This window comes from Anomaloglossus baeobatrachus, chromosome 2 (assembly GCF_048569485.1).
Source record: "Anomaloglossus baeobatrachus isolate aAnoBae1 chromosome 2, aAnoBae1.hap1, whole genome shotgun sequence".
Taxonomy (NCBI): Eukaryota; Metazoa; Chordata; class Amphibia; order Anura; family Aromobatidae; genus Anomaloglossus; species Anomaloglossus baeobatrachus.
The window spans coordinates 505,739,143-505,763,271 of NC_134354.1; the positions used below are offsets into that span (position 1 = coordinate 505,739,143).

A 24,129-nucleotide genomic window follows, 5' to 3' on the forward strand; every position below is an offset into this window, starting at 1 on the left:
ATCTTTGCACTAGTGGGACTATACAGAAGTCCAATAGCCACGTTTAGGATGACACTAGGTACACTCAGTGTTTGCTAGTATAATGGCTTAGTTATAATGAGTTGGAGTGTGCAATGCAGGCAGAGGTCCTGCAAATATCTTTGCACTAGTGGGACTATACAGAAGTCCAATAGCCACGTTTAGGATGCCACTAGGTTCACTCAGTGTTTGCTAGTATAATGGCTTAGTAACAATGAGTTTGAGTGTGCAATGCAGGCAGAGGTGCTGCAAATATCTTTGCACTAGTGGGACTAAACAGAAGTCCAATAGCCACGTTTAGGATGCCACTAGGTACACTCAGTGTTTGCTAGTATAATGGCTTAGCTACAATGAGTTGGAGTGTGCAATGCAGGTAGAGGTGCTGCAAATATCTTTGCACTAGTGGGACTATACAGAAGTCCAATAGCCACGTTTAGGATGACACTAGGTACACTCAGTGTTTGCTAGTATAATGGCTTAGTTATAATGAGTTGGAGTGTGCAATGCAGGCAGACGTGCTGCAAATATCTGTGCACTACTGGGACTATACAGCAGTCCAACAGCCACGTTTAGGATGCCACTAAGTTCACTCAGTGTTTGCTAGTATAATGGCTTAGTTATAATGAGTTGGAGTGTGCAATGCAGGCAGAGGTGCTGCAAATATCTTTGCGCTAGTGGGACTAAACAGAAGTCCAATAGCCACGTTTAGGATGCCACTAGGTACACTCATTGTTTGCTAGTATAATGGCTTAGCTACAATATGTTGGAGTGTGCAATGCAGGTAGAGGTGCTGCAAATATCATTGCACTAGTGGGACTATACAGAAGTCCAATAGCCACGTTTAGGATGCCACTAGGTTCACTCAGTGTTTGCTAGTATAATGGCTTAGTTATAATGAGTTTGAGTGTGCAATGCAGGCAGAGGTGCTGCAAATATCTTTGCACTAGTGGGACTAAACAGAAGTCCAATAGCCACGTTTAGGATGCCACTAGGTACACTCAGTGTTTGCTAGTATAATGGCTTAGCTACAATGAGTTTGAGTGTGCAATGCAGGCAGAGGTGCTGCAAATATCTTTGCACTAGTGGGACTATACAGAAGTCCAATAGCCACGTTTAGGATGACACTAGGTACACTCAGTGTTTGCTAGTATAATGGCTTAGTTATAATGAGTTGGAGTGTGCAATGCAGGCAGAGGTCCTGCAAATATCTTTGCACTAGTGGGACTATACAGAAGTCCAATAGCCACGTTTAGGATGCCACTAGGTTCACTCAGTGTTTGCTAGTATAATGGCTTAGTAACAATGAGTTTGAGTGTGCAATGCAGGCAGAGGTGCTGCAAATATCTTTGCACTAGTGGGACTAAACAGAAGTCCAATAGCCACGTTTAGGATGCCACTAGGTACACTCAGTGTTTGCTAGTATAATGGCTTAGCTACAATGAGTTGGAGTGTGCAATGCAGGTAGAGGTGCTGCAAATATCTTTGCACTAGTGGGACTATACAGAAGTCCAATAGCCACGTTTAGGATGACACTAGGTACACTCAGTGTTTGCTAGTATAATGGCTTAGTTATAATGAGTTGGAGTGTGCAATGCAGGCAGACGTGCTGCAAATATCTGTGCACTACTGGGACTATACAGCAGTCCAACAGCCACGTTTAGGATGCCACTAAGTTCACTCAGTGTTTGCTAGTATAATGGCTTAGTTATAATGAGTTGGAGTGTGCAATGCAGGCAGAGGTGCTGCAAATATCTTTGCGCTAGTGGGACTAAACAGAAGTCCAATAGCCACGTTTAGGATGCCACTAGGTACACTCATTGTTTGCTAGTATAATAGCTTAGCTACAATATGTTGGAGTGTGCAATGCAGGTAGAGGTGCTGCAAATATCTTTGCACTAGTGGGACTATACAGAAGTCCAATAGCCACGTTTAGGATGCCACTAGGTTCACTCAGTGTTTGCTAGTATAATGGCTTAGTAACAATGAGTTTGAGTGTGCAATGCAGGCAGAGGTGCTGCAAATATCTTTGAACTAGTGGGACTAAACAGAAGTCCAATAGCCACGTTTAGGATGCCACTAGGTACACTCAGTGTTTGCTAGTATAATGGCTTAGTAACAATGAGTTGGAGTGTGCAATCCAGGCAGAGGTGCTGCAAATATCTTTGCACTAGTGGGACTATACAGAAGTCCAATAGCCACGTTTAGGATGCCACTAGGTTCACTCAGTGTTTGCTAGTATAATGGCTTAGTAACAATGAGTTTGAGTGTGCAATGCAGGCAGAGGTGCTGCAAATATCTTTGCACTAGTGGGACAATACAGAAGTCCAACAGCCACGTTTAGGATGCCACTAAGTTCACTCAGTGTTTGCTAGTATAATGGCTTAGTAACAATGAGTTTGAGTGTGCAATGCAGGCAGACATGCTGCAAATATCTTTGCACTAGTGGGACAATACAGAAGTCCAATAGCCACGTTTAGGATGCCACTAGGTTCACTCAGTGTTTGCTAGTATAATGGCTTAGTTATAATGAGTTTGAGTGTGCAATCCAGGCAGAGGTGCTGCAAATATCTTTGCACTAGTGGGACTATACAGAAGTCCAATAGCCACGTTTAGGATGCCACTAGGTTCACTCAGTGTTTGCTAGTATAATGGCTTAGTAACAATGAGTTTGAGTGTGCAATGCAGGCAGAGGTGCTGCAAATATCTTTGCACTAGTGGGACAATACAGAAGTCCAACAGCCACGTTTAGGATGCCACTAAGTTCACTCAGTGTTTGCTAGTATAATGGCTTAGTAACAATGAGTTTGAGTGTGCAATGCAGGCAGACGTGCTGCAAATATCTTTGCACTAGTGGGATGTGTCGCCCTGGGCAAGCCAGGGGACACAGGTCACACACCACCACACCCCACATCCCAGGTAGGCACACCTAAGCTGAACCAAAAATCCTTGTTGCCTTCCTCCAGGAGTCTGATGATGCACACCAGGGGGTGGGCCAGGCGGTTGGCTCCGCCCACCAAGGAGCTCACAGCTCTGGAGGCAGGAAGTGTCAGGCAGTTAAGCCCGGGGAGGGCAAGAGTAAAAAACGGAGTTGAGTGAGGAGCAGATAAGAGAAGTGAAAGTGGAGGAAAGAAGAGTAGTAAAGGAGTAAAGCAAGAAGTGGTGACAGAGCAGAGAGTGTGCAAGCCTGAAGGTCCAGCTTTGTGTAGGGCCAGAACAGCAAGGTCAGCGACGGCGGTGACTGTCCGGAGGGGGACCGTTTGGAAGTTCCTGGAAGGACCCCGTTGGCTGTGTGCCCGGTGGTCTGGAGCAGTGTTCCGAAAGACAGTCAGCACCAGGGCAGGGGCCTCTCGGACCCCGGCAAGGCTAGGAGTCGCCAAATTTGTCGAATCCGTCAGTGAAGGGGACGTAGATTCCCCCAACAACCAAGTCCCGATTGAAGGCAACAGCCCAACCCGTACAACAGAGGCACCGCCACCGCCAGGGCACCAGTCTCTGAGGGCCAGCGCCTGCGGGCAAAGTGTAGTGCTCCTCCGGCCCAGCTTGAAGCCGGGGAGCGAGTTACCGGTGGGGACCCATCGCAACCATCCGTACATACAGGTGCAAGGAAGAGGGACATCACCGTCACCTACCGGGGAAGCAAAGCAGCCGTCTGTGGGACCGTCCTACCAGCCGTTTGGTTTACCGTACAAACTGTGTCCAGGTCTCAGGCTGAGTGAGTACCATAGTGCCGCAAGGCACAGCGCGGCCCCCGCGTCCCTGTGCCCACCAGGCCCTGCACCTCACAAGCCATTACCGGGCCCCGGGATCACCAACCCCTACCCACGGAGGGGCAACACAACACCTGGCTGCTCCCCATCACCATCCCCGGGATCCCCGCATTGAGCAGCGGTGGTGCTACACATCACCACAACCATGGGTGGCGTCACGGACATTATCCCAACACCCCAAACAACCCCCCTTTCACTCACGGGCGAGGAGTGCCGCTCGAGGAAAACCCCCGGGATCCGGCCTACGGCTCGAGCCACCACTGAGCAGCCGGACCCGAGCAGAAGGGGTGAGCGCGGTGTGCTGACACCCTCCTCCCCGCCCGCGACAACTTGGCGTCACGAACAGGATCTTACCGCTCTGCCGTCTGGTAGAGGTGCGCCTTGTTACCGCCGGAGGCATCCGGCAGAAAAATTTCAGAAGCCGCCATCTTTGGCACGAAAAGTTCCCGCTCGAGCGTCTTCTCGAGCAGTAGAGGCGCGAAGGCCAAAACCCCGCCCCGAGAGAGGAGGGGCCGGAAAGAGCTAAGGGGGACGCGATGGCGGCTGGCCGCATGTAGCTGCGGCTATAAAAGCAGGGACGCCAGGACTCTGCAAACATCCCGTTCCTGGAAGAAAGAGAGAAAGCCATCATGTGGATGCCGTCCCGCGACACCGTACCCCCCGCGCCTGGAACCGCGGCGTGGGTGGAGATCCGGACCGCGCAGCTCTACCAACGGCTGCAGGTAAAGATGCAGCTCCTCATGGAGGAGTGGGAGGCCGACATGGCGGACGTTGTAGCCACCGTGCGGAGACGCGAGGAGGAAGCGGAGAAAGGGAGGGTGAGTGACCCACGTCCCGACGCCCTTGAGGGGCCGGTCATCGCGGCTGTGGGGCCCGGTCCAAGCCCTCTCCCTTCGCTGCCTCCCTCGCCACCCGTCCCGGAGGCCGTGACCCCGCCACTAGGCCTGCTACCACCGCAACCGGTAGCAGTACCCAGCGTCCCCGCCCAAGCGGGCCAACCTGTAGCCGGAGCCCGCAGCAAGTCCGCAGTGTTGCCGTGGAAGACTCCGAAGACCGAACCGGAGGCATCCCTTGAGAAACTCCCCGAGCCGGAGCCGATGACCCGCTCCGGGCCGAAGGCCCAGCAGCGGAAAGCCCCTAGGCCCATCCCCCACACCTCGGCTGAGGTAGCGCCGGGTTGTTGCTGCAAGGCAGCGCCCAAGGCCAAGACACCGCGGGACATGCCGCCCGTAGTCCTGACAGTGGGTAATGTCCAGGATGTCCCGCGGGGCCCGACCCGTGCGCCGTCGCTGGCGGCAGCGCCGTACTGGGATAGGGAGCCGGTACCGCTGGGCCTGGAGATCGCCGAGAGGGAGAGGAAGAAGGCCGAGCTGGTGGCCAGAGCGATCCGGGAGAAGGAGAATCTCCGGCAAGCGACGTTCCGTGACCGGGGACCGCTGTACGAGGGACAGGTGAGGCGGTTTGATGTCCGCCGGGGCTACGGGTTCATCTACGAGCCGGGCCTAGAGGCCGAAGTGTTTGTAGCCCGGCGGGATGTGCATGCTCACCTGCCCGAAGAACATCCCGGCCGTAACCTGATGCCGGGAGATATCGTACAGTATACCCGGCACTTTGGGGAGCGAGGGTGGTATGCGCTGGACGTTAACCTCAGGAGGGGCCCGGAGGCCCGAGCGAGCGCAGACCTCTACCCCTTGCCGGCAACCCCAGCGCTTGAAAGACCGGAGTAGGGCAATAAAGGCCCGCAGCACCATCCCCGTTGGGACCACCTGTTTGTTTGCAAAGTTGAAAAGTTTGAAAAATAAAAAAGATGATTATCCGAGTTTTCACCTGATTGTCTGCTGTGATTAGCAACCGGCAGGAGCCGGCACCGTTGTCCCCGTGGGGACCATTTAAAAATGCATGGGAACTATCCATGGACAAGCCCGTGAACTTTGCAGGGCAACCACAAACGTTAGTGGCTTGTAAATATGTTGGGTACCGTTACCGTTTCCGCAGGCCGCCTCCGGAGAGGAAGGTTGGAGGGAGGGCCCTGAGCAGAGCAGGCCAGGGCCCAGCCGCCAAAGGAACCGGTGGCTACCCTCTGGAGGGAAGGACAGATCCCGCTCGGGTACCGTGTGCTGGACTGTGGGTCAAGGGGTGCTGCCTGGGTTTTAGGGGCAGCATCAGGGCCAGGTTACTTGGGTGGGAGAGAGCGGAAACCGTAACCGTATACCGTTGAAACGTTAAAAGTAAATGTGCCTCCCATCTTGGGAAGATTTATTAAAAATGTTATGCATGTTGTTTAACCCTGTTATCCCCTTTTTACAGAAAAATAAAACCGGTGTAGGACGGCAGCCCGCGGACGGTCTGCGTTTTGCTAAGGGGGAATGTGTCGCCCTGGGCAAGCCAGGGGACACAGGTCACACACCACCACACCCCACATCCCAGGTAGGCACACCTAAGCTGAACCAAAAATCCTTGTTGCCTTCCTCCAGGAGTCTGATGATGCACACCAGGGGGTGGGCCAGGCGGTTGGCTCCGCCCACCAAGGAGCTCACAGCTCTGGAGGCAGGAAGTGTCAGGCAGTTAAGCCCGGGGAGGGCAAGAGTAAACAACGGAGTTGAGTGAGGAGCAGATAAGAGAAGTGAAAGTGGAGGAAAGAAGAGTAGTAAAGGAGTAAAGCAAGAAGTGGTGACAGAGCAGAGAGTGTGCAAGCCTGAAGGTCCAGCTTTGTGTAGGGCCAGAACAGCAAGGTCAGCGACGGCGGTGACTGTCCGGAGGGGGACCGTTTGGAAGTTCCTGGAAGGACCCCGTTGGCTGTGTGCCCGGTGGTCTGGAGCAGTGTTCCGAAAGACAGTCAGCACCAGGGCAGGGGCCTCTCGGACCCCGGCAAGGCTAGGAGTCGCCAAATTTGCCGAATCCGTCAATGAAGGGGACGTAGATTCCCCCAACAACCAAGTCCCGATTGAAGGCAACAGCCCAACCCGTACAACAGAGGCACCGCCACCGCCAGGGCACCAGTCTCTGAGGGCCAGCGCCTGCGGGCAAAGTGTAGTGCTCCTCCGGCCCAGCTTGAAGCCGGGGAGCGGGTTACCGGTGGGGACCCATCGCAACCATCCGTACATACAGGTGCAAGGAAGAGGGACATCACCGTCACCTACCGGGGAAGCAAAGCAGCCGTCTGTGGGACCGTCCTACCAGCCGTTTGGTTTACCGTACAAACTGTGTCCAAGTCTCAGGCTGAGTGAGTACCATAGTGCCGCAAGGCACAGCGCGGCCCCCGCGTCCCTGCGCCCACCAGGCCCTGCACCTCACAAGCCATCACCGGGCCCCGGGATCACCAACCCCTACCCACGGAGGGGCAACACAACACCTGGCTGCTCCCCATCACCATCCCCGGGATCCCCGCATTGAGCAGCGGTGGTGCTACACATCACCACAACCGTGGGTGGCGTCACGGACATTATCCCAACACCCCAAACAACCCCCCTTTCACTCACGGGCGAGGAGTGCCGCTCGAGGAAAACCCCCGGGATCCGGCCTACGGCTCGAGCCACCACTGAGCAGCCGGACCCGAGCAGAAGGGGTGAGCGCGGTGTGCTGACACCCTCCTCCCCGCCCGCGACAGGGACAATACAGAAGTCCAATAGCCATGTTTAGGATGAGACTAGGTACACTCAGTGTTTGCTAGTATAATGGCTTAGTTATAATGAGTTGTAGTGTGTAATGCAGGCAGAGGTGCTGCAAATATCTTTGCACTAGTGGGACTAAACAGAAGTCCAATAGCCACGTTTAGGATGCCACTAGGTACACTCAGTGTTTGCTAGTATAATGGCTTAGCTACAATGAGTTTGAGTGTGCAATGCAGGCAGAGGTGCTGCAAATATCTTTGCACTAGTGGGACTATACAGAAGGCCAATAGCCAAGTTTAGGATGACACTAGGTACACTCAGTGTTTGCTAGTATAATGGCTTAGTTATAATGAGTTGGAGTGTGCAATGCAGGCAGACGTGCTGCAAATATCTGTGAACTACTGGGACTATACAGCAGTCCAACAGCCATGTTTAGGATGCCACTAAGTTCACTCAGTGTTTGCTAGTATAATGGCTAAGTTATAATGAGTTGGAGTGTGCAATGCAGGCAGACGTGCTGCAAAAATCTTTGCACTAGTGGGACTATACAGAAGTCCAATAGCCACGTTTAGGATGCCACTAGGTACACTCAGTGTTTGCTAGTATAATGGCTTAGTAACAATGAGTTTGAGTGTGCAATGCAGGCAGACGTGCTGCAAAATATCTTTGCACTAGTGGGACAAAACAAAAGTCCAATAGCCACGTTTAGGATGCCACTAGGTACACTCAGTGTTTGCTAGTATAATGGCTTAGCTACAATGAGTTTGAGTGTGCAATGCAGGCAGAGGTGCTGCAAATATCTTTGCACTAGTGGGACTATACAGAAGTCCAATAGCCACGTTTAGGATGACACTAGGTACACTCAGTGTTTGCTAGTATAATGAATTAGTTATAATGAGTTTGAGTGTGCAATGCAGGCAGAGGTGCTGCAAATATCTTTGCACTAGTGGGACTAAACAGAAGTCCAATAGCCACGTTTAGGATGCCACTAGGTACACTCAGTGTTTGCTAGTATAATGGCTTAGTTATAATGAGTTGGAGTGTGCAATGCAGGCAGACGTGCTGCAAATATCTGTGCACTACTGGGACTATACAGCAGTCCAACAGCTACGTTTAGGATGCCACAAGGTTCACTCAGTGTTTGCTAGTATAATGGCTTAGTAACAATGAGTTTGAGTGTGCAATGCAGGCAGAGGTGCTGCAAATATCTTTGCGCTAGTGGGACTAAACAGAAGTCCAATAGCCACGTTTAGGATGCCACTAGGTACACTCATTGTTTGCTAGTATAATGGCTTAGCTACAATATGTTGGAGTGTGCAATGCAGGTAGAGGTGCTGCAAATATCTTTGCACTAGTGGGACTATACAGAAGTCCAATAGCCACGTTTAGGATGCCACAAGGTTCACTCAGTGTTTGCTAGTATAATGGCTTAGTAACAATGAGTTTGAGTGTGCAATGCAGGCAGAGGTGCTGCAAATATCTTTGCACTAGTGGGACAATACAGAAGTCCAACAGCCACGTTTAGGATGCCACTAAGTTCACTCAGTGTTTGCTAGTATAATGGCTTAGTAACAATGAGTTTGAGTGTGCAATGCAGGCAGACGTGCTGCAAATATCTTTGCACTAGTGAGACAATACAGAAGTCCAATAGCCACGTTTAGGATGCCACTAGGTTCACTCAGTGTTTGCTAGTATAATGGCTTAGTTATAATGAGTTTGAGTGTGCAATGCAGGCAGAGGTGCTGCAAATATCTTTGCACTAGTGGGACTAAACAGAAGTCCAATAGCCACGTTTAGGATGCCACTAGGTACACTCAGTGTTTGCTAGTATAATGGCTTAGTAACAATGAGTTGGAGTGTGCAATCCAGGCAGAGGTGCTGCAAATATCTTTGCACTAGTGGGACTATACAGAAGTCCAATAGCCACGTTTAGGATGCCACTAGGTTCACTCAGTGTTTGCTAGTATAATGGCTTAGTAACAATGAGTTTGAGTGTGCAATGCAGGCAGAGGTGCTGCAAATACCTTTGCACTAGTGGGACAATACAGAAGTCCAACAGCCACGTTTAGGATGCCACTAAGTTCACTCAGTGTTTGCTAGTATAATGGCTTACTAACAATGAGTTTGAGTGTGCAATGCAGGCAGACGTGTTGCAAATATCTTTGCACTAGTGGGACAATACAGAAGTCCAATAGCCACGTTTAGGATGAGACTAGGTACACTCAGTGTTTGCTAGTATAATGGCTTAGTTATAATGAGTTGGAGTGTGTAATGCAGGCAGAGGTGCTGCAAATATCTTTGCACTAGTGGGACTAAACAGAAGTCCAATAGCCACGTTTAGGATGCCACTAGGTACACTCAGTGTTTGCTAGTATAATGGCTTAGTTATAATGAGTTGGAGTGTGCAATGCAGGCAGACGTGCTGCAAATATCTGTGCACTACTGGGACTATACAGCAGTCCAACAGCCACGTTTAGGATGCCACTAAGTTCACTCAGTGTTTGCTAGTATAATGGCTTAGTAACAATGAGTTTGAGTGTGCAATGCAGGCAGAGGTGCTGCAAATATCTTTGCACTAGTGGGACAATACAGAAGTCCAATAGCCACGTTTAGGATGCCACTAGGTTCACTCAGTGTTTGCTAGTATAATGGCTTAGTTATAATGAGTTTGAGTGGGCAATGCAGGCAGAGGTGCTGCAAATATCTTTGCACTAGTGGGACTAAACAGAAGTCCAATAGCCACGTTTAGGATGCCACTAGGTACACTCAGTGTTTGCAAGTATAATGGCTTAGCTACAATGAGTTGGAGTGTGCAATGCAGGTAGAGGTGCTGCAAATATCTTTGCACTAGTGGGACTATGCAGAAGTCCAATAGCCACGTTTAGGATGCCACTAGGTACACTCAGTGTTTGCTAGTATAATGGCTTAGTAACAATGAGTTGGAGTGTGCAATGCAGGCAGAGGTGCTGCAAATATCTTTGCACTAGTGGGACTATACAGAAGTCCAATAGCCACGTTTAGGAAGCCACTAGGTTCACTCAGTGTTTGCTAGTATAATGGCTTAGTAACAATGAGTTTGAGTGTGCAATGCAGGCAGAGGTGCTGCAAATATCTTTGCACTAGTGGGACAATACAGAGGTCCAACAGCCACGTTTAGGATGCCACTAAGTTCACTCAGTGTTTGCTAGTATAATGGCTTAGTAACAATGAGTTTGAGTGTGCAATGCAGGCAGACGTGCTGCAAATATCTTTGCACTAGTGGGACAATACAGAAGTCCAATAGCCATGTTTAGGATGAGACTAGGTACACTCAGTGTTTGCTAGTATAATGGCTTAGTTATAATGAGTTGGAGTGTGTAATGCAGGCAGAGGTGCTGCAAATATCTTTGCACTAGTGGGACTATACAGAAGTCCAATAGCCACGTTTAGGATGCCACTAGGTACACTTAGTGTTTGCTAGTATAATGGCTTAGCTACAATGAGTTTGAGTGTGCAATGCAGGCAGAGGTGCTGCAAATATCTTTGCACTAGTGGGACAATACAGAAGTCCAATAGCCACGTTTAGGATGACACTAGGTACACTCAGTGTTTGCTAGTATAATGGCTTAGTTATAATGAGTTGGAGTGTGCAATGCAGGCAGACGTGCTGCAAATATCTGTGCACTACTGGCACTATACAGCAGTCCAACAGCCACATTTAGGATGCCACTAAGTTCACTCAGTGTTTGCTAGTATAATGGCTTAGTTATAATGAGTTGGAGTGTGCAATGCAGGCAGAGGTGCTGCAAATATCTTTGCACTAGTGGGACTAAACAGAAGTCCAATAGCCACGTTTAGGATGCCACTAGGTACACTCAGTGTTTGCTAGTATAATGGCTTAGCTGCAATGAGTTGGAGTGTGCAATGCAGGTAGAGGTGCTGCAAATATCTTTGCACTAGTGGGACTATACAGAAGTCCAATAGCCACGTTTAGGATGCCACTAGGTTCACTCAGTGTTTGCTAGTATAATGGCTTAGTAACAATGAGTTTGAGTGTGCAATGCAGGCAGAGGTGCTGCAAACATCTTTGCACTAGTGGGACTAAACAGAAGTCCAATAGCCACGTTTAGGATGCCACTAGGTACACTCAGTGTTTGCTAGTATAATGGCTTAGCTACAATGAGTTGGAGTGTGCAATGCAGGTAGAGGTGCTGCAAATATCTTTGCACTAGTGGGACTATACAGAAGTCCAATAGCCACGTTTAGGATGACACTAGGTACACTGAGTGTTTGATAGTATAATGGCTTAGTTATAATGAGTTGGAGTGTGCAATGCAGGCAGAGGTGCTGCAAATATCTTTGCACTAGTGGGACTAAACAGAAGTCCAATAGCCACGTTTAGGATGCCACTAGGTACACTCAGTGTTTGCTAGTATAATGGCTTAGTTATAATGAGTTGGAGTGTGTAATGCAGGCAGAGGTGCTGCAAATATCTTTGCACTAGTGGGACTATACAGAAGTCCAATAGCCACGTTTAGGATGCCACTAGGTACACTCAGTGTTTGCTAGTATAATGGCTTAGCTACAATGAGTTTGAGTGTGCAATGCAGGCAGAGGTGCTTCAAATATCTTTGCACTAGTGGGACAATACAGAAGTCCAATAGCCACGTTTAGGATGACACTAGGTACACTCAGTGTTTGCTAGTATAATGGCTTAGTTATAATGAGTTGGAGTGTGCAATGCAGGCAGACGTGCTGCAAATATCTGTGCACTATTGGCACTATACAGCAGTCCAACAGACACATTTAGGATGCCACTAAGTTCACTCAGTGTTTGCTAGTATAATGGCTTAGTTATAATGAGTTGGAGTGTGCAATGCAGGCAGAGGTGCTGCAAATATCTTTGCACTAGTGGGACTAAACAGAAGTCCAATAGCCACGTTTAGGATGCCACTAGGTACACTCAGTGTTTGCTAGTATAATGGCTTAGCAGCAATGAGTTGGAGTGTGCAATGCAGGTAGAGGTGCTGCAAATATCTTTGCACTAGTGGGACTATACAGAAGTCCAATAGCCACGTTTAGGATGCCACTAGGTTCACTCAGTGTTTGCTAGTATAATGGCTTAGTAACAATGAGTTTGAGTGTGCAATGCAGGCAGAGGTGCTGCAAATATCTTTGCACTAGTGGGACTAAACAGAAGTCCAATAGCCACGTTTAGGATGCCACTAGGTACACTCAGTGTTTGCTAGTATAATGGCTTAGCTACAATGAGTTGGAGTGTGCAATGCAGGTAGAGGTGCTGCAAATATCTTTGCACTAGTGGGACTATACAGAAGTCCAATAGCCACGTTTAGGATGACACTAGGTACACTGAGTGTTTGCTAGTATAATGGCTTAGTTATAATGAGTTGGAGTGTGCAATGCAGGCAGAGGTGCTGCAAATATCTTTGCACTAGTGGGACTAAACAGAAGTCCAATAGCCACGTTTAGGATGCCACTAGGTACACTCAGTGTTTGCTAGTATAATGGCTTAGCAGCAATGAGTTGGAGTGTGCAATGCAGGTAGAGGTGCTGCAAATATCTTTGCACTAGTGGGACTATACAGAAGTCCAATAGCCACGTTTAGGATGCCACTAGGTTCACTCAGTGTTTGCTAGTATAATGGCTTAGTAACAATGAGTTTGAGTGTGCAATGCAGGCAGACGTGCTGCAAATATCTTTGCACTAGTGGGACTAAACAGAAGTCCAATAGCCACGTTTAGGATGCCACTAGGTACACTTAGTGTTTGCTAGTATAATGGCTTAGCTACAATGAGTTGGAGTGTGCAATGCAGGTAGAGGTGCTGCAAATATCTTTGCACTAGTGGGACTATACAGAAGTCCAATAGCCACGTTTAGGATGACACTAGGTACACTGAGTGTTTGCTAGTATAATGGCTTAGTTATAATGAGTTGGAGTGTGCAATGCAGGCAGACGTGCTGCAAATATCTGTGCACTACTGGGACTATACAGCAGTCCAACAGCCACGTTTAGGATGCCACTAAGTTCACTCAGTGTTTGCTAGTATAATGGCTTAGTTATAATGAGTTGGAGTGTGCAATGCAGGCAGAGGTGCTGCAAATATCTTTGCACTAGTGGGACTAAACAGAAGTCCAATAGCCACGTTTAGGATGCCACTAGGTACACTCATTGTTTGCTAGTATAATGGCTTAGCTACAATGAGTTGGAGTGTGCAATGCAGGCAGAGGTGCTGCAAATATCTTTGCACTAGTGGGACTATACAGAAGTCCAATAGCCACGTTTAGGATGCCACTAGGTACACTCAGTGTTTGCTAGTATAATGGCTTAGTAACAATGAGTTTGCGTGTGCAATGCAGGCAGAGGTGCTGCAAATATCTTTGCACTAGTGGGACTATACAGAAGTCCAATAGCCACGTTTAGGATGCCACTAGGTACACTCAGTGTCTGCTAGTATAATGGCTTAGTAACAATGAGTTTGAGTGTGCAATGCAGGCAGAGGTGCTGCAAATATCTTTGCACTAGTGGGACTATACAGAAGACCAATAGCCACGTTTAGGATGCCACTAGGTATACTCAGTGTTTGCTAGTATAATGGCTTAGTTATAATGAGTTGGAGTGTGCAATGCAGGCAGATGTGCTGCAAATATCTGTGCACTACTGGGACTATACAGCAGTCCAACAGCCACGTTTAGGATGCCACTAAGTTCACTCAGTGTTTGCTAGTATAATGGCTTAGTTATAATGAGTTGGAGTGTGCAATGCAGGCAGAGGTGCTGCAAATATCTTTGCACTAGTGGGACTAAACAGAAGTCCAATAGCCACGTTTAGGATGCCACTAGGTACACTCAGTGTTTGCTAGTATAATGGCTTAGCTACAATGAGTTGGAGTGTGCAATGCAGGTAGAGGTGCTGCAAATATCTTTGCACTAGTGGGACTATACAGAAGTCCAATAGCCACGTTTAGGATGCCACTAGGTACACTCAGTGTTTGCTAGTATAATGGCTTAGAAACAATGAGTTTGAGTGTGCAAATGGCAGGAGGGTACAGTGCCAGGGTTGTGGGTCTCTGGGTAGAGGAATGGAAGCCTGCCTTTCTATTCCCTCCTAATGGGGAAATGCAGCAAGGAAATCCCTGACCTTAGCTACACAGACGCTGTCATCTTGTGTAGCTGTTAAACTCTGTTTTCAGGACCTGTCACCTATGGCTCTGACCCTGCCCGTATGAGCCCTTAAAAGGACTGATAGAAAGTGCTATCCCTAAGCTGTCCAGCGCTGTGTATGGAGCGCATACAGCAGTATCGGCGATAGGACTCAAGACGGAGCTGCGCCAGTGATGTCTGACACCAAGGACGCAGAAGAGATAATGGCGTCCGGACGGGCAGATACTCGTTTTTATAATGCAGGGACATGTGACATGGACATCCTATCACACATGTCTTTGCTTCTCTGGCTAAAAGTCCACTTAGCTGTGTGTGTGTCTGGGATTGGCTGACATGCTGGCCCTCCCCACTACACGCGCGCGCTTAGGGAAGGAAGACAAGGAAAAAAAAAAAAACGGCCATTATCCATACAGCAGTGATCTGAAGGCGCTGTTCCCGCACACTATACACTGAAATGTCATAATAGTGTGAGTCACAGAGTGACTTACACTATTACAGCGGAAAGCCAGCTAGGAATTAGCTGTTTTTTTTGCTGCTAGAACCGTTCTCGAACGTATCTAGAACTATCGAGCTTTTGCAAAAAAGCTCGAGTTCTAGTTCAATATAGAACAGCCCCCAAAATCACTCGAGCCGCGAACTGGAGAACCTCGAACCGCGCTCAACTCTACTTACGACGATAATCATGGTGGAAAAGTGCCTTTTTTTTCCAGACCTAATGCTAAAATTCAACTTATAGATCTGAGAAAAGGTTGAAAAAAATGTAAAAGCAAACTTGGTATTGCCAGTGCTAGCATTTGTAGACACAATTCATAATAAAATGTGCAGTCAATCAGAAATGGTAAGACATGCTTTTTACATTAAGGTCAGTCTAAAAAAAGATGGAAATATAACATTTCTATGTTATTGTAGGATTTTTTCCCCATTCCGCAGACAACATAAAAGGTGTATAAGAACTTTTCACTCCTAAGAGATGTTAATTGAATACTTATAAAAATAGCCAAATGTTTTTTTCTGTGGTTTCCACTAAATGTCACCACACTTACAGTGATGCAGCAATCAACGGTAGGCTTAAACATTAAAGAATACTGTGCTATTTCTCCTGCTGGTATGTTCAAGAATGAAGGACCATAGAATCGATCTCCTTGAAGAATGGCTTTCAGTTTCCAGTTTTGTTGAGTTGTATTATGCTAAAAAGAAAAAATAACGAAATGTTTATTATTATGACCTCAAAAAAGTACTGAGAACACACTTAGAGTATAAAGATGTCTAATGATCGCTATTACGCCAACCCAGACATACTTTAATTATATTACGTCTAGCTAATGATGTGGAACAGATCTACTGTTCGCCATTAGCAGTGCGTTACAACACTTCAAAGACTATATTTTCTATAAAAGCACACAAGCCATTTCTGATTCCTTTTATTTGCATTATCGCTAAAAAACATGATTTTTTTTTGTAAAAATGTCAAAAATGTAACTTCACTACAAATTGGGCAAAAACACAAAAACGGATTAGGGCAAAGTCTTTCTGGATGATTAAATTACAAGACAAAAAACATCAAGCTGCTATGTATATGCAGGATGCATTTCCAGAAGTTAATTAGAAACTTTCAGATCATTTCACTTGCTCTGGGGCTTGTACAAATGGGCATCTTGAATATACTGTAATACAGAACAGCACAATGCAATGAATAAGAACAGAAATGAACCAGAAAATGACCATAATACATACACACTACAGGGGGAAATGTATCGCAAGGATACAAATGAGTGCACTAACAAAGTAAGCATAACAAGTAATAAAAAGGCTAATGCAACTGAGAACGTGTTCAATATACTGTATGTCTTTGGTAAATGGCCACACTTGAAATGTCATAATCGATGGCAGTAATAAAGTAAAAAATTCAACACCATAAATTATACTGTTAAATAAAAAAAATAATATTCTGTAAAGCAGATAGGCCATTGTAATTTATATGTATTGCATAATTGATGTCATGTCTACATGCACATATCTTCCACTATATAGTTCTCCTCATTAGCTAAGTCACTTATCTCATGTGCAGGGCATTGGAGCTTAGGAATCCATGGTAACAACCACTCATATAGTGATAGTTGCTACTGATCTTAACCCCTGCACCCCCCCCCCCCCCGGCAATTTTTCATTTTCCATTTTATTTTTTTTCCTTCCCTTCTTCCAAAAGCCATAACTTTTATATTTTTCTGACAATATATCCACATAAGAGCTTGTTTTTTGCGGGGTGAGTTGCATTTTTGGATAAAACCATATGTTTTACCATTTAGTGTACTGGAAAACGGGGAAAAATTCCAAATGCAGTGAAATTGCAAAAAAAGTGCAACTGCACGATTGTTTCTTGGGTCTTTTATTTACCACTTTCACTATATGGTAAAACTGACATGTCTGTATGATGGCTCATGTTGGTGCAAGTTCACAGATACCAAACATGTATACTTTTACTTTTACCTAAGGGGTTAAAGAAAAACTCAGAAGTTTGTCCAAAAAAAGAATAGCGCTTTTGTCGCCATTTTCCGAGATCCGTAGCGTTCACATTTTTCAGGATTTGGAGCTCAGTGATGGCTTATTTTTTGCATCATGAGCTGACATTTTTAATGATTTTGTGCATATAATACGTTTTTATCTCCTGTTATTGCATTTTAAAAAATTTTTGCAACGACCAAAAAAAAAATTTAAGTCTGCAGCGGGCGGTCATGTACCATGATTGAGAGCTGTGCCGTCAGTAATGTAGCAGAGCTGGAATCGCTGTGGTACCTTGTGTGGATTACATCAGACCTGCAGGGGTGTTTTCGGGGTTAATAAAGTGGTGAAAGAGGGTGCATTTGGTCTTTTATTTCAAATAGAGGATTTTTTCGGTGTTTGTGTTTATATACTTTCACTTACAGATTAGTAATGGGGGTCTCATAAATGCCACCCATTACTAATCTAGGGCTTAGCAGCAGCTGTGAGCTGCAAATAACCCCTTATTACCATGATTGCTACCACACCAGGGTCACTCGGAAGAGCCTGGTAAAGTGCTAGGATTGTCGTATCTAATGGATACGACAATCTTGGACAGCTGCAGGCTATTTTTAGGCTGGGAGGGCCCAATAACTATGGGTCTCATCAGCCCCCAGCTGTTGGACTTTAACATGGCTTGGTTTCAAAATTGGAGGGGGCTGCATGCTGTTTTTTTAAATTATTTATGAAACACGCATGTTTTTCCTCTTATTTTATTACACAGCCAAGATAAGCACATGGCTGGGAGCTGCACCCTGTCGCCATAGGCTTTATCTGTGTTAGGTATCATAATATGGGGGGACCCTACGCCATTTTTTTTATTTATTCATTTATTTTATTGTACAATAGTGACCGACAGCCTGGGTTTGTGATTGGATACATCAGACATGCTGTCACTCAGCATGCGGGTGCCTCTGACTGCAACCAATCACTGCAACATCACTGGGCACGGAAAGCAGTGTATATGCAATGAAGGTAATGAGTGGCCCTGGAGGTGAATGAGCGGCCATGGGAGAAGTTACAGCCACGCCGGACACTCGGAAAGTAAAGCCCACTTAATTTTCTCAAAAATCTTATAAGAGAAAAATGCCTTAATGGTGATGGGAGATAAAAAAGAAGAGCTTCAGAAAGTCAGAGGCACACAGAGATGCTGCTACTAGGTCTTTTAAGTATATGTAAGAGATACGGGACTAGCATCTTCTTTCTCCATGTACAGTGCAAGGTAGATGTTATAGAAGCTTATCACTACCATCTTTGCAACTGAGCCTAGAGAAATCTGACAATTAGAAATAGCTCCTACAGAAGAGAAAAAAACTAAAACTACAGCATACAAATCATATAATGACTAGAAATGCTGTTGCTACTCATATACTGTATATACCAGTGAGAGGACAGGTCAGCCTTAAATGTTGTGCTGCTCAGTCAGTCATTAAAAGTTTTCACTCTGAAAGTAGCATAATGTAGGAAAGAGGTTCTGAATCTAAGGATGTATGACACTTTACTGGATGCAGCTGTTGTGACACAATCACAGTTCTTAGTTGTAGGATGAGGCAGTTCCGAGAAAGCAAATTCCACCCAACCAGGCTCTTTGTATACATTTTATAGTGACAGTGAGCTGCTTATTACAGGATAGGTTGTGGTTGGACTAGTAGGCACAGTGTGATAAGTGACACATTGCTGAATCCTGGATATTAAACCCCTACCTCATGCTTTCCACAGATTAGATAGCTTTCCCTTTAATTTATAGATGTGCCTGATGAAGAGGCTTCTCTATTTCAAAATCTAATTATGCTAGTTAACCAATAATACATTTGACTTCTTTTTTACAGAAAACTATTAAAGCTCAAAATGAAACTTTAAGGCCGGAGTCACATTTGCACGTATCTTGCGCGAGTCTCGCATCACATTACCCGGCACGGCAGCACACATTCCTGACAGGAAACGGGTCAGCTACATGTATTTCTATGCAGCTGACCCGCTCCTGTCTGGAGAGCATCAGACCGTGCCAGGTGATGCAATGCGAGACTCGCGCGAAATACGCGCAAGTGTGACTCCAGCCTTAACGGAAGAAAACACTAAAATATACAGCAATTTTATGTATAACTCTGTAGCCTGAAGATGACCCAAGTTCATTAGAAGACATGTACACCAGTTCTCTTTTCCTCAAGACCTGGATAGCAAATCTCCTTTATCCAAGTAAAATCTGCTACATCTGTATACTAATTGAGATTTTCTTTATGTAAAGGGATTTTCTACCTTAAGAAAAGTGGAAGTCAAATGATTTTACATGCCAAACAAAACAAAAAGAACAGGTACTCACCCATCCCAGATCCAGCTCCTCACCAATAATCCAGTCTCAGAGTTTGATTGCAGTGGTGCCCTAATGCCAGCAGTAATCAATCATTGAGCTCAATGGTTCAACCAAGGTGAACTGCCGATGTGACGACACTGCTGGAGCCAAACTGAGACTGAAGCAAGTCGGAGAGCTGGATCTGGGAAGGGTGAGTACATCCTCTGTGGAAAGTGGAAAACCCCTTTAATTAAGCTATTGAAAATGATGTAGAATATACAACTATAAAATACTTTTCTATTGAAAATGTTTTAAGAATCTGTTAAATCAAAACTTTTTTGCTACTTGACCTACAATGTTTTTAATATATTGCTTTACATCAAACATTTTGACATCAAACACTTCATCAACTGCTACAGATATGAGTCCAGTCTTCTAGATAGATACATTGTAAAATGACACATAATGAGGCCATGTGGTGCAACTTACTATTGGAATATCTTGAATCAGTGCTTCACAAGCCGGGGTAATAAATTCCAATTTGGTTTCTGTGCTACATGGGTTGACGACACACTCAATCATGTAGACTCGTACATCATGAGAGGAGCGAAGCAAAATTTTGCAAGTATAGCGGCCAGGTTTCTCAGGGACAAATTTTACTGGAAATAAAACTTCCTTTTCTTTATCTGAACCAAAACAATAAATAATTTCAGAAGATATATCATCCTTCTAAAAAATATCTAATGCATATTTGGCAAGAACTATCTGCAATGTATCTTAGTTTCCAAATGCAGCACAGAATAATTCATTAAATAATACAACACTGTAAATATTCTGGGTTTTTTTTTGTTTTTTGTTACTGAAACTTAGTATACTCTACATTTCTCACTTCAATACAGAAAACTGGAATAATAATTGTTGACCTTTTTATTTTTTTATGAACGGAACCATAATAGTCTGAAAATAATTAAAAAATATATGCTCACCTATCTGACGCCATCATTTCTCGACACCGCTGTCTATGACCCCTGACGGTCTTCTCACTGTCTCTTCTGGTGGAGGATGTCAGTGGACCACTGCAGCCAATCAGTGCAGCACAGATTGGCTGACGGTCATCTGACAGTCAAGCTGGAAGTCACAGTCTACTGGCTCTTCCATTGGCTTCAACAGCCAGTTTTAACATAGCAGTAGGGTATAAAACATGTTTAAGGCATTTGTAAGTCCTATACCCACTGTCTTTACTTCTCAATTTTTTTTTTAGCAGAGGATCAGTGAAAGTACGGTGGAATGTAATTGCATTAATTTTTTTTTTGCTAGAGCTAATAATACCATTATTAAAATAAGATTAATATTCACATGGGGAAGAGAGGTACACGTTATAATAAGTTATTATGAATTAATGTGCAAACTACTTCCAACCTTGAATATGAAAGTAATTTAAGCAGGTTGTCGTTATTCATATTTACATATTGAGATAATATGATAGATACATAGACAATAGAGAGATGATAAATAGATTATATAAGTATTTTGAGCCATTTTTACATATTCAAAATTGTAAATAATAATGTCCAGACAGCGTACTGATAACCCTGTGCTTCTTTTCTAGCACTATTTTGTCTCTTGCCAGACTCCGACAAGGTGCTTCCTCTTCTTGAAAAGAGGGCACGTGACTCCTGCAGTCAATGACTATTCTTGTCGTTTGGACTTTCAGCAGGGGTAATATGTTCATCACCGCTAAGGCCAGTGATTGCCTGAAGTGGTGACATGCTCCTACAGCTGAAACACGAAGCACAAAAAAGTAGGAGGCAGAACAGTGCGGGATGAGGAGCAGAAGGGAGTCAGTGTGGTAAGTATACAGTGGTTTTTATTTCTTCAGCATTTTGGACCATTTTTTAAGACCGGGGCAGACAAACTTTAATATAGGACAGAAAAACAGTTAGATAAACTACTTCATACCTGCTCAGAAGGAAATTAGAGACAGACATAGAAAAACTCATCAATTCATAGATTGATCTCCTGTGGCATGAGGCTGCCACATGGTGACTAACGGGGTTTTACAAGATATCAGGAAAAACCCCAGGACGTGCCACAACACTCAGGGTACATAGGGGCCACAAAAGAAAGGAGGGTCCTGGCACTAAGGAGAGGGTTGCGGGTTCACCACCTGCACTCACCTGTGCCTGTACCATGTACTCCCTGATGTCCCTATACGGGTTCCTTCACCCCATCGCCAACCAAATTCCTAAGCCCTCACTTGCCCTAAACTCACCCTTACTAGTGAGCAGGCTGACAAAAGCACTTGCCAGATACAATACAGAAACACAAGGGTAGGAAAACAAACAGGGGAAATATATATGAAAAGAAAAAAACACTCCAAGCAGCTACAACATAACTAACACTACAGCTGCACACAATAAGAAAAACGACTTCCAGAGCAGGCTCCTCCCAATGTGGACCACATATAAATGAGGATTCAGTTTATATCACCAGCATCAGCTGATCAGGGATATGACTTTAAAAAGTGAAAGGGAGTGATAGCAAAGACCGGCACCTGTTATTTAAAGCTACAGCCAGCATTCAGGCAAGAAAGGGTGCTTAACCCTTACCACACTATTAGCAAGATGATGTCATTCAAGTATCAGTAGTGGATCTGCAAGCAATAAAGCGCTGTAAGGCCGGTTTCACACATCCGGCATTTCTCGGAGCATGTGACTGGAGCTTGCGGTGATCCCATTGTATTGCACTGTACTGGAGTGTGATGGATCCGGAAAAGCGGCAAAATGCCGAATGTGTGAAACCGGCTTAACCTTCTGATTCCAGCCTGAGTCCTCCCCTGGGTTGGACACTAATAATATAGGCATAGACTTTTGAAACTGTTAATTTGTACATTATAGGCTGAACGTCTGTAATTGCTTATGGTCTACAACTCAAATGTGGTCTCTGCAATAGCACAGAAAGTGAATGTTTGATAAATTCATTATATAACAAAATGAGCAGAAAACCAACTATTGTCTGTGCTCTCCATAACACATGAAACCTTCGAACACTTATTTTCCCTAAGTTCTAAGCATGTGATTAGTCCTTACAGTTTATTTAATCTTTATCCTATGATCAGTAATTTGCGCTTAAATCGCTGCCATTATCCAATTTAAACAAAGCATAATAGAGCATAACTGCCTGAAAGTGTGATTTGTACAATCCTGTTTTTGCTGCTGGTTTACAATGGTGTCATTTGTAATAGACTCAAATCAATTTCAAAATTACTGTCATTTTCTCAACAATGAGATACTCACCTGTGTAATTTAAACATCACAAAAATATGACAATTGTTCATAATAGGCTTATGTTATTAAGAAGAGAACATTATTTTTATAGCAATATAAACTGTACTACATTAAGAAAATATAACATAAGAATATTGCCCTAGGTTTGATCTACCAGCAGGTTTTTGTTATGTAATCTGAGAGCAGCATGATGTAGGGGCTATGACTCTGATTCCAGAGATGTGTAACTTACCAGGCTGTGTGCTGTTTCAATATAATCAGTGCTTTATCAGTAGTAGATCATCACTTCACAACTAGGTGTCTTGTGCCTCCTAATCCTCCTGCTCTGCATTAAAATGCATCTACCACTAGCAGAGTTTGGCCAGGGCCACACGTGGCACTACTGCGATGCTCGCATGACACTCGGCTCGCACTGGCAGCACAGCAGGAGCCGAGTGTCATGCTAGTATCCTTGCGACTGAGGTCCGACTGTGAGTGAGGACCTCAGCTGCGGGGGGCGGGCTGGCACGGAGGAGGGGAGGGAGGGATTTCTCTCCCTCTCTCCTCCGTAGCCGGCTATTGCGATTCTCGCTCTTCACGCACGGTAAACCGTTGTACTGCGAGTGCAGTGCGATTTTTTTCTCGCCCCATACACTTGAATGGGTGCGAGAGAAAAGAGTCTCGCCTTACAATCGCAGCATGCTGTGATTGTTTTCTCGGTCCGATTAGGGCTGAGAAAATAATCGCTTGTGTGTGCTGACACACAGGCTAGATTTGGTCCGAGTGGAATGCGATGTTTTATCGCACTCCACTTGCACCGATTTTCTCGCCGTGTGGCTTAGGCCTTCGGTCTCTGCACAGTGTACACAGAAAGCTCCCAATCAATAGTGTGGGCAGGATTATAGATGACTCAGTATTCCTGTCTGCTACAGTCATATGAAAAAGTTTGGGCACCCCTATTAATGTTAACCTTTTTTCTTTATAACAATTTGGGTTTTTGCAACAGCTATTTCAGTTTCATATATCTAATAACTGATGGGCTGAGTAATATTTCTGGATTGAAATGAGGTTTATAGTACTAACAGAAAAAGTGCAATCCACATTTAAACAAAATTTGACCGGTGCAAAAGTATGGGCACCTTTATCAATTTCTTGATTTGAACATTCCTAACTACTCTTTATTGACTTACTAAAGCACTAAATTGGATTTGTAACCTCATTGAGTTTTGAACTTCATAGGCAGGTGTATCCAATCATGAGAAAAGGTATTTAAGGTGGCCACTTGCAAGTAGTTTTCCTATTTGAATCTCCTATGAAGAGTGGTATCATGGGCTCCTCAAAACAACTCTCAAATGATCTGAAAACAAAGATTATTCAACATAGTTGTTCAGGGGAAGGATACAAAAAGTTGCGTCAGAGATTTAAACTGTCAGTTTCCACTGTGAGGAACATAGTAAGGAAATGGAAGAACACAGGTA

General features: G+C 45.3%; 1 protein-coding gene across 1 annotated transcript in view; it reads right to left on the reverse strand.

Moving 5' to 3' along the window:
* CFAP47 (cilia and flagella associated protein 47) overlaps nt 1–24,129 on the reverse strand; it is a 1,094,449-nt gene that overhangs the window by 542,677 nt on the left and 527,643 nt on the right. Inside the window, 2 exon segments of the mRNA XM_075333814.1 lie at nt 15,601–15,744; nt 19,875–20,071. Coding sequence (XP_075189929.1) covers nt 15,601–15,744; nt 19,875–20,071 — 341 coding nt within the window.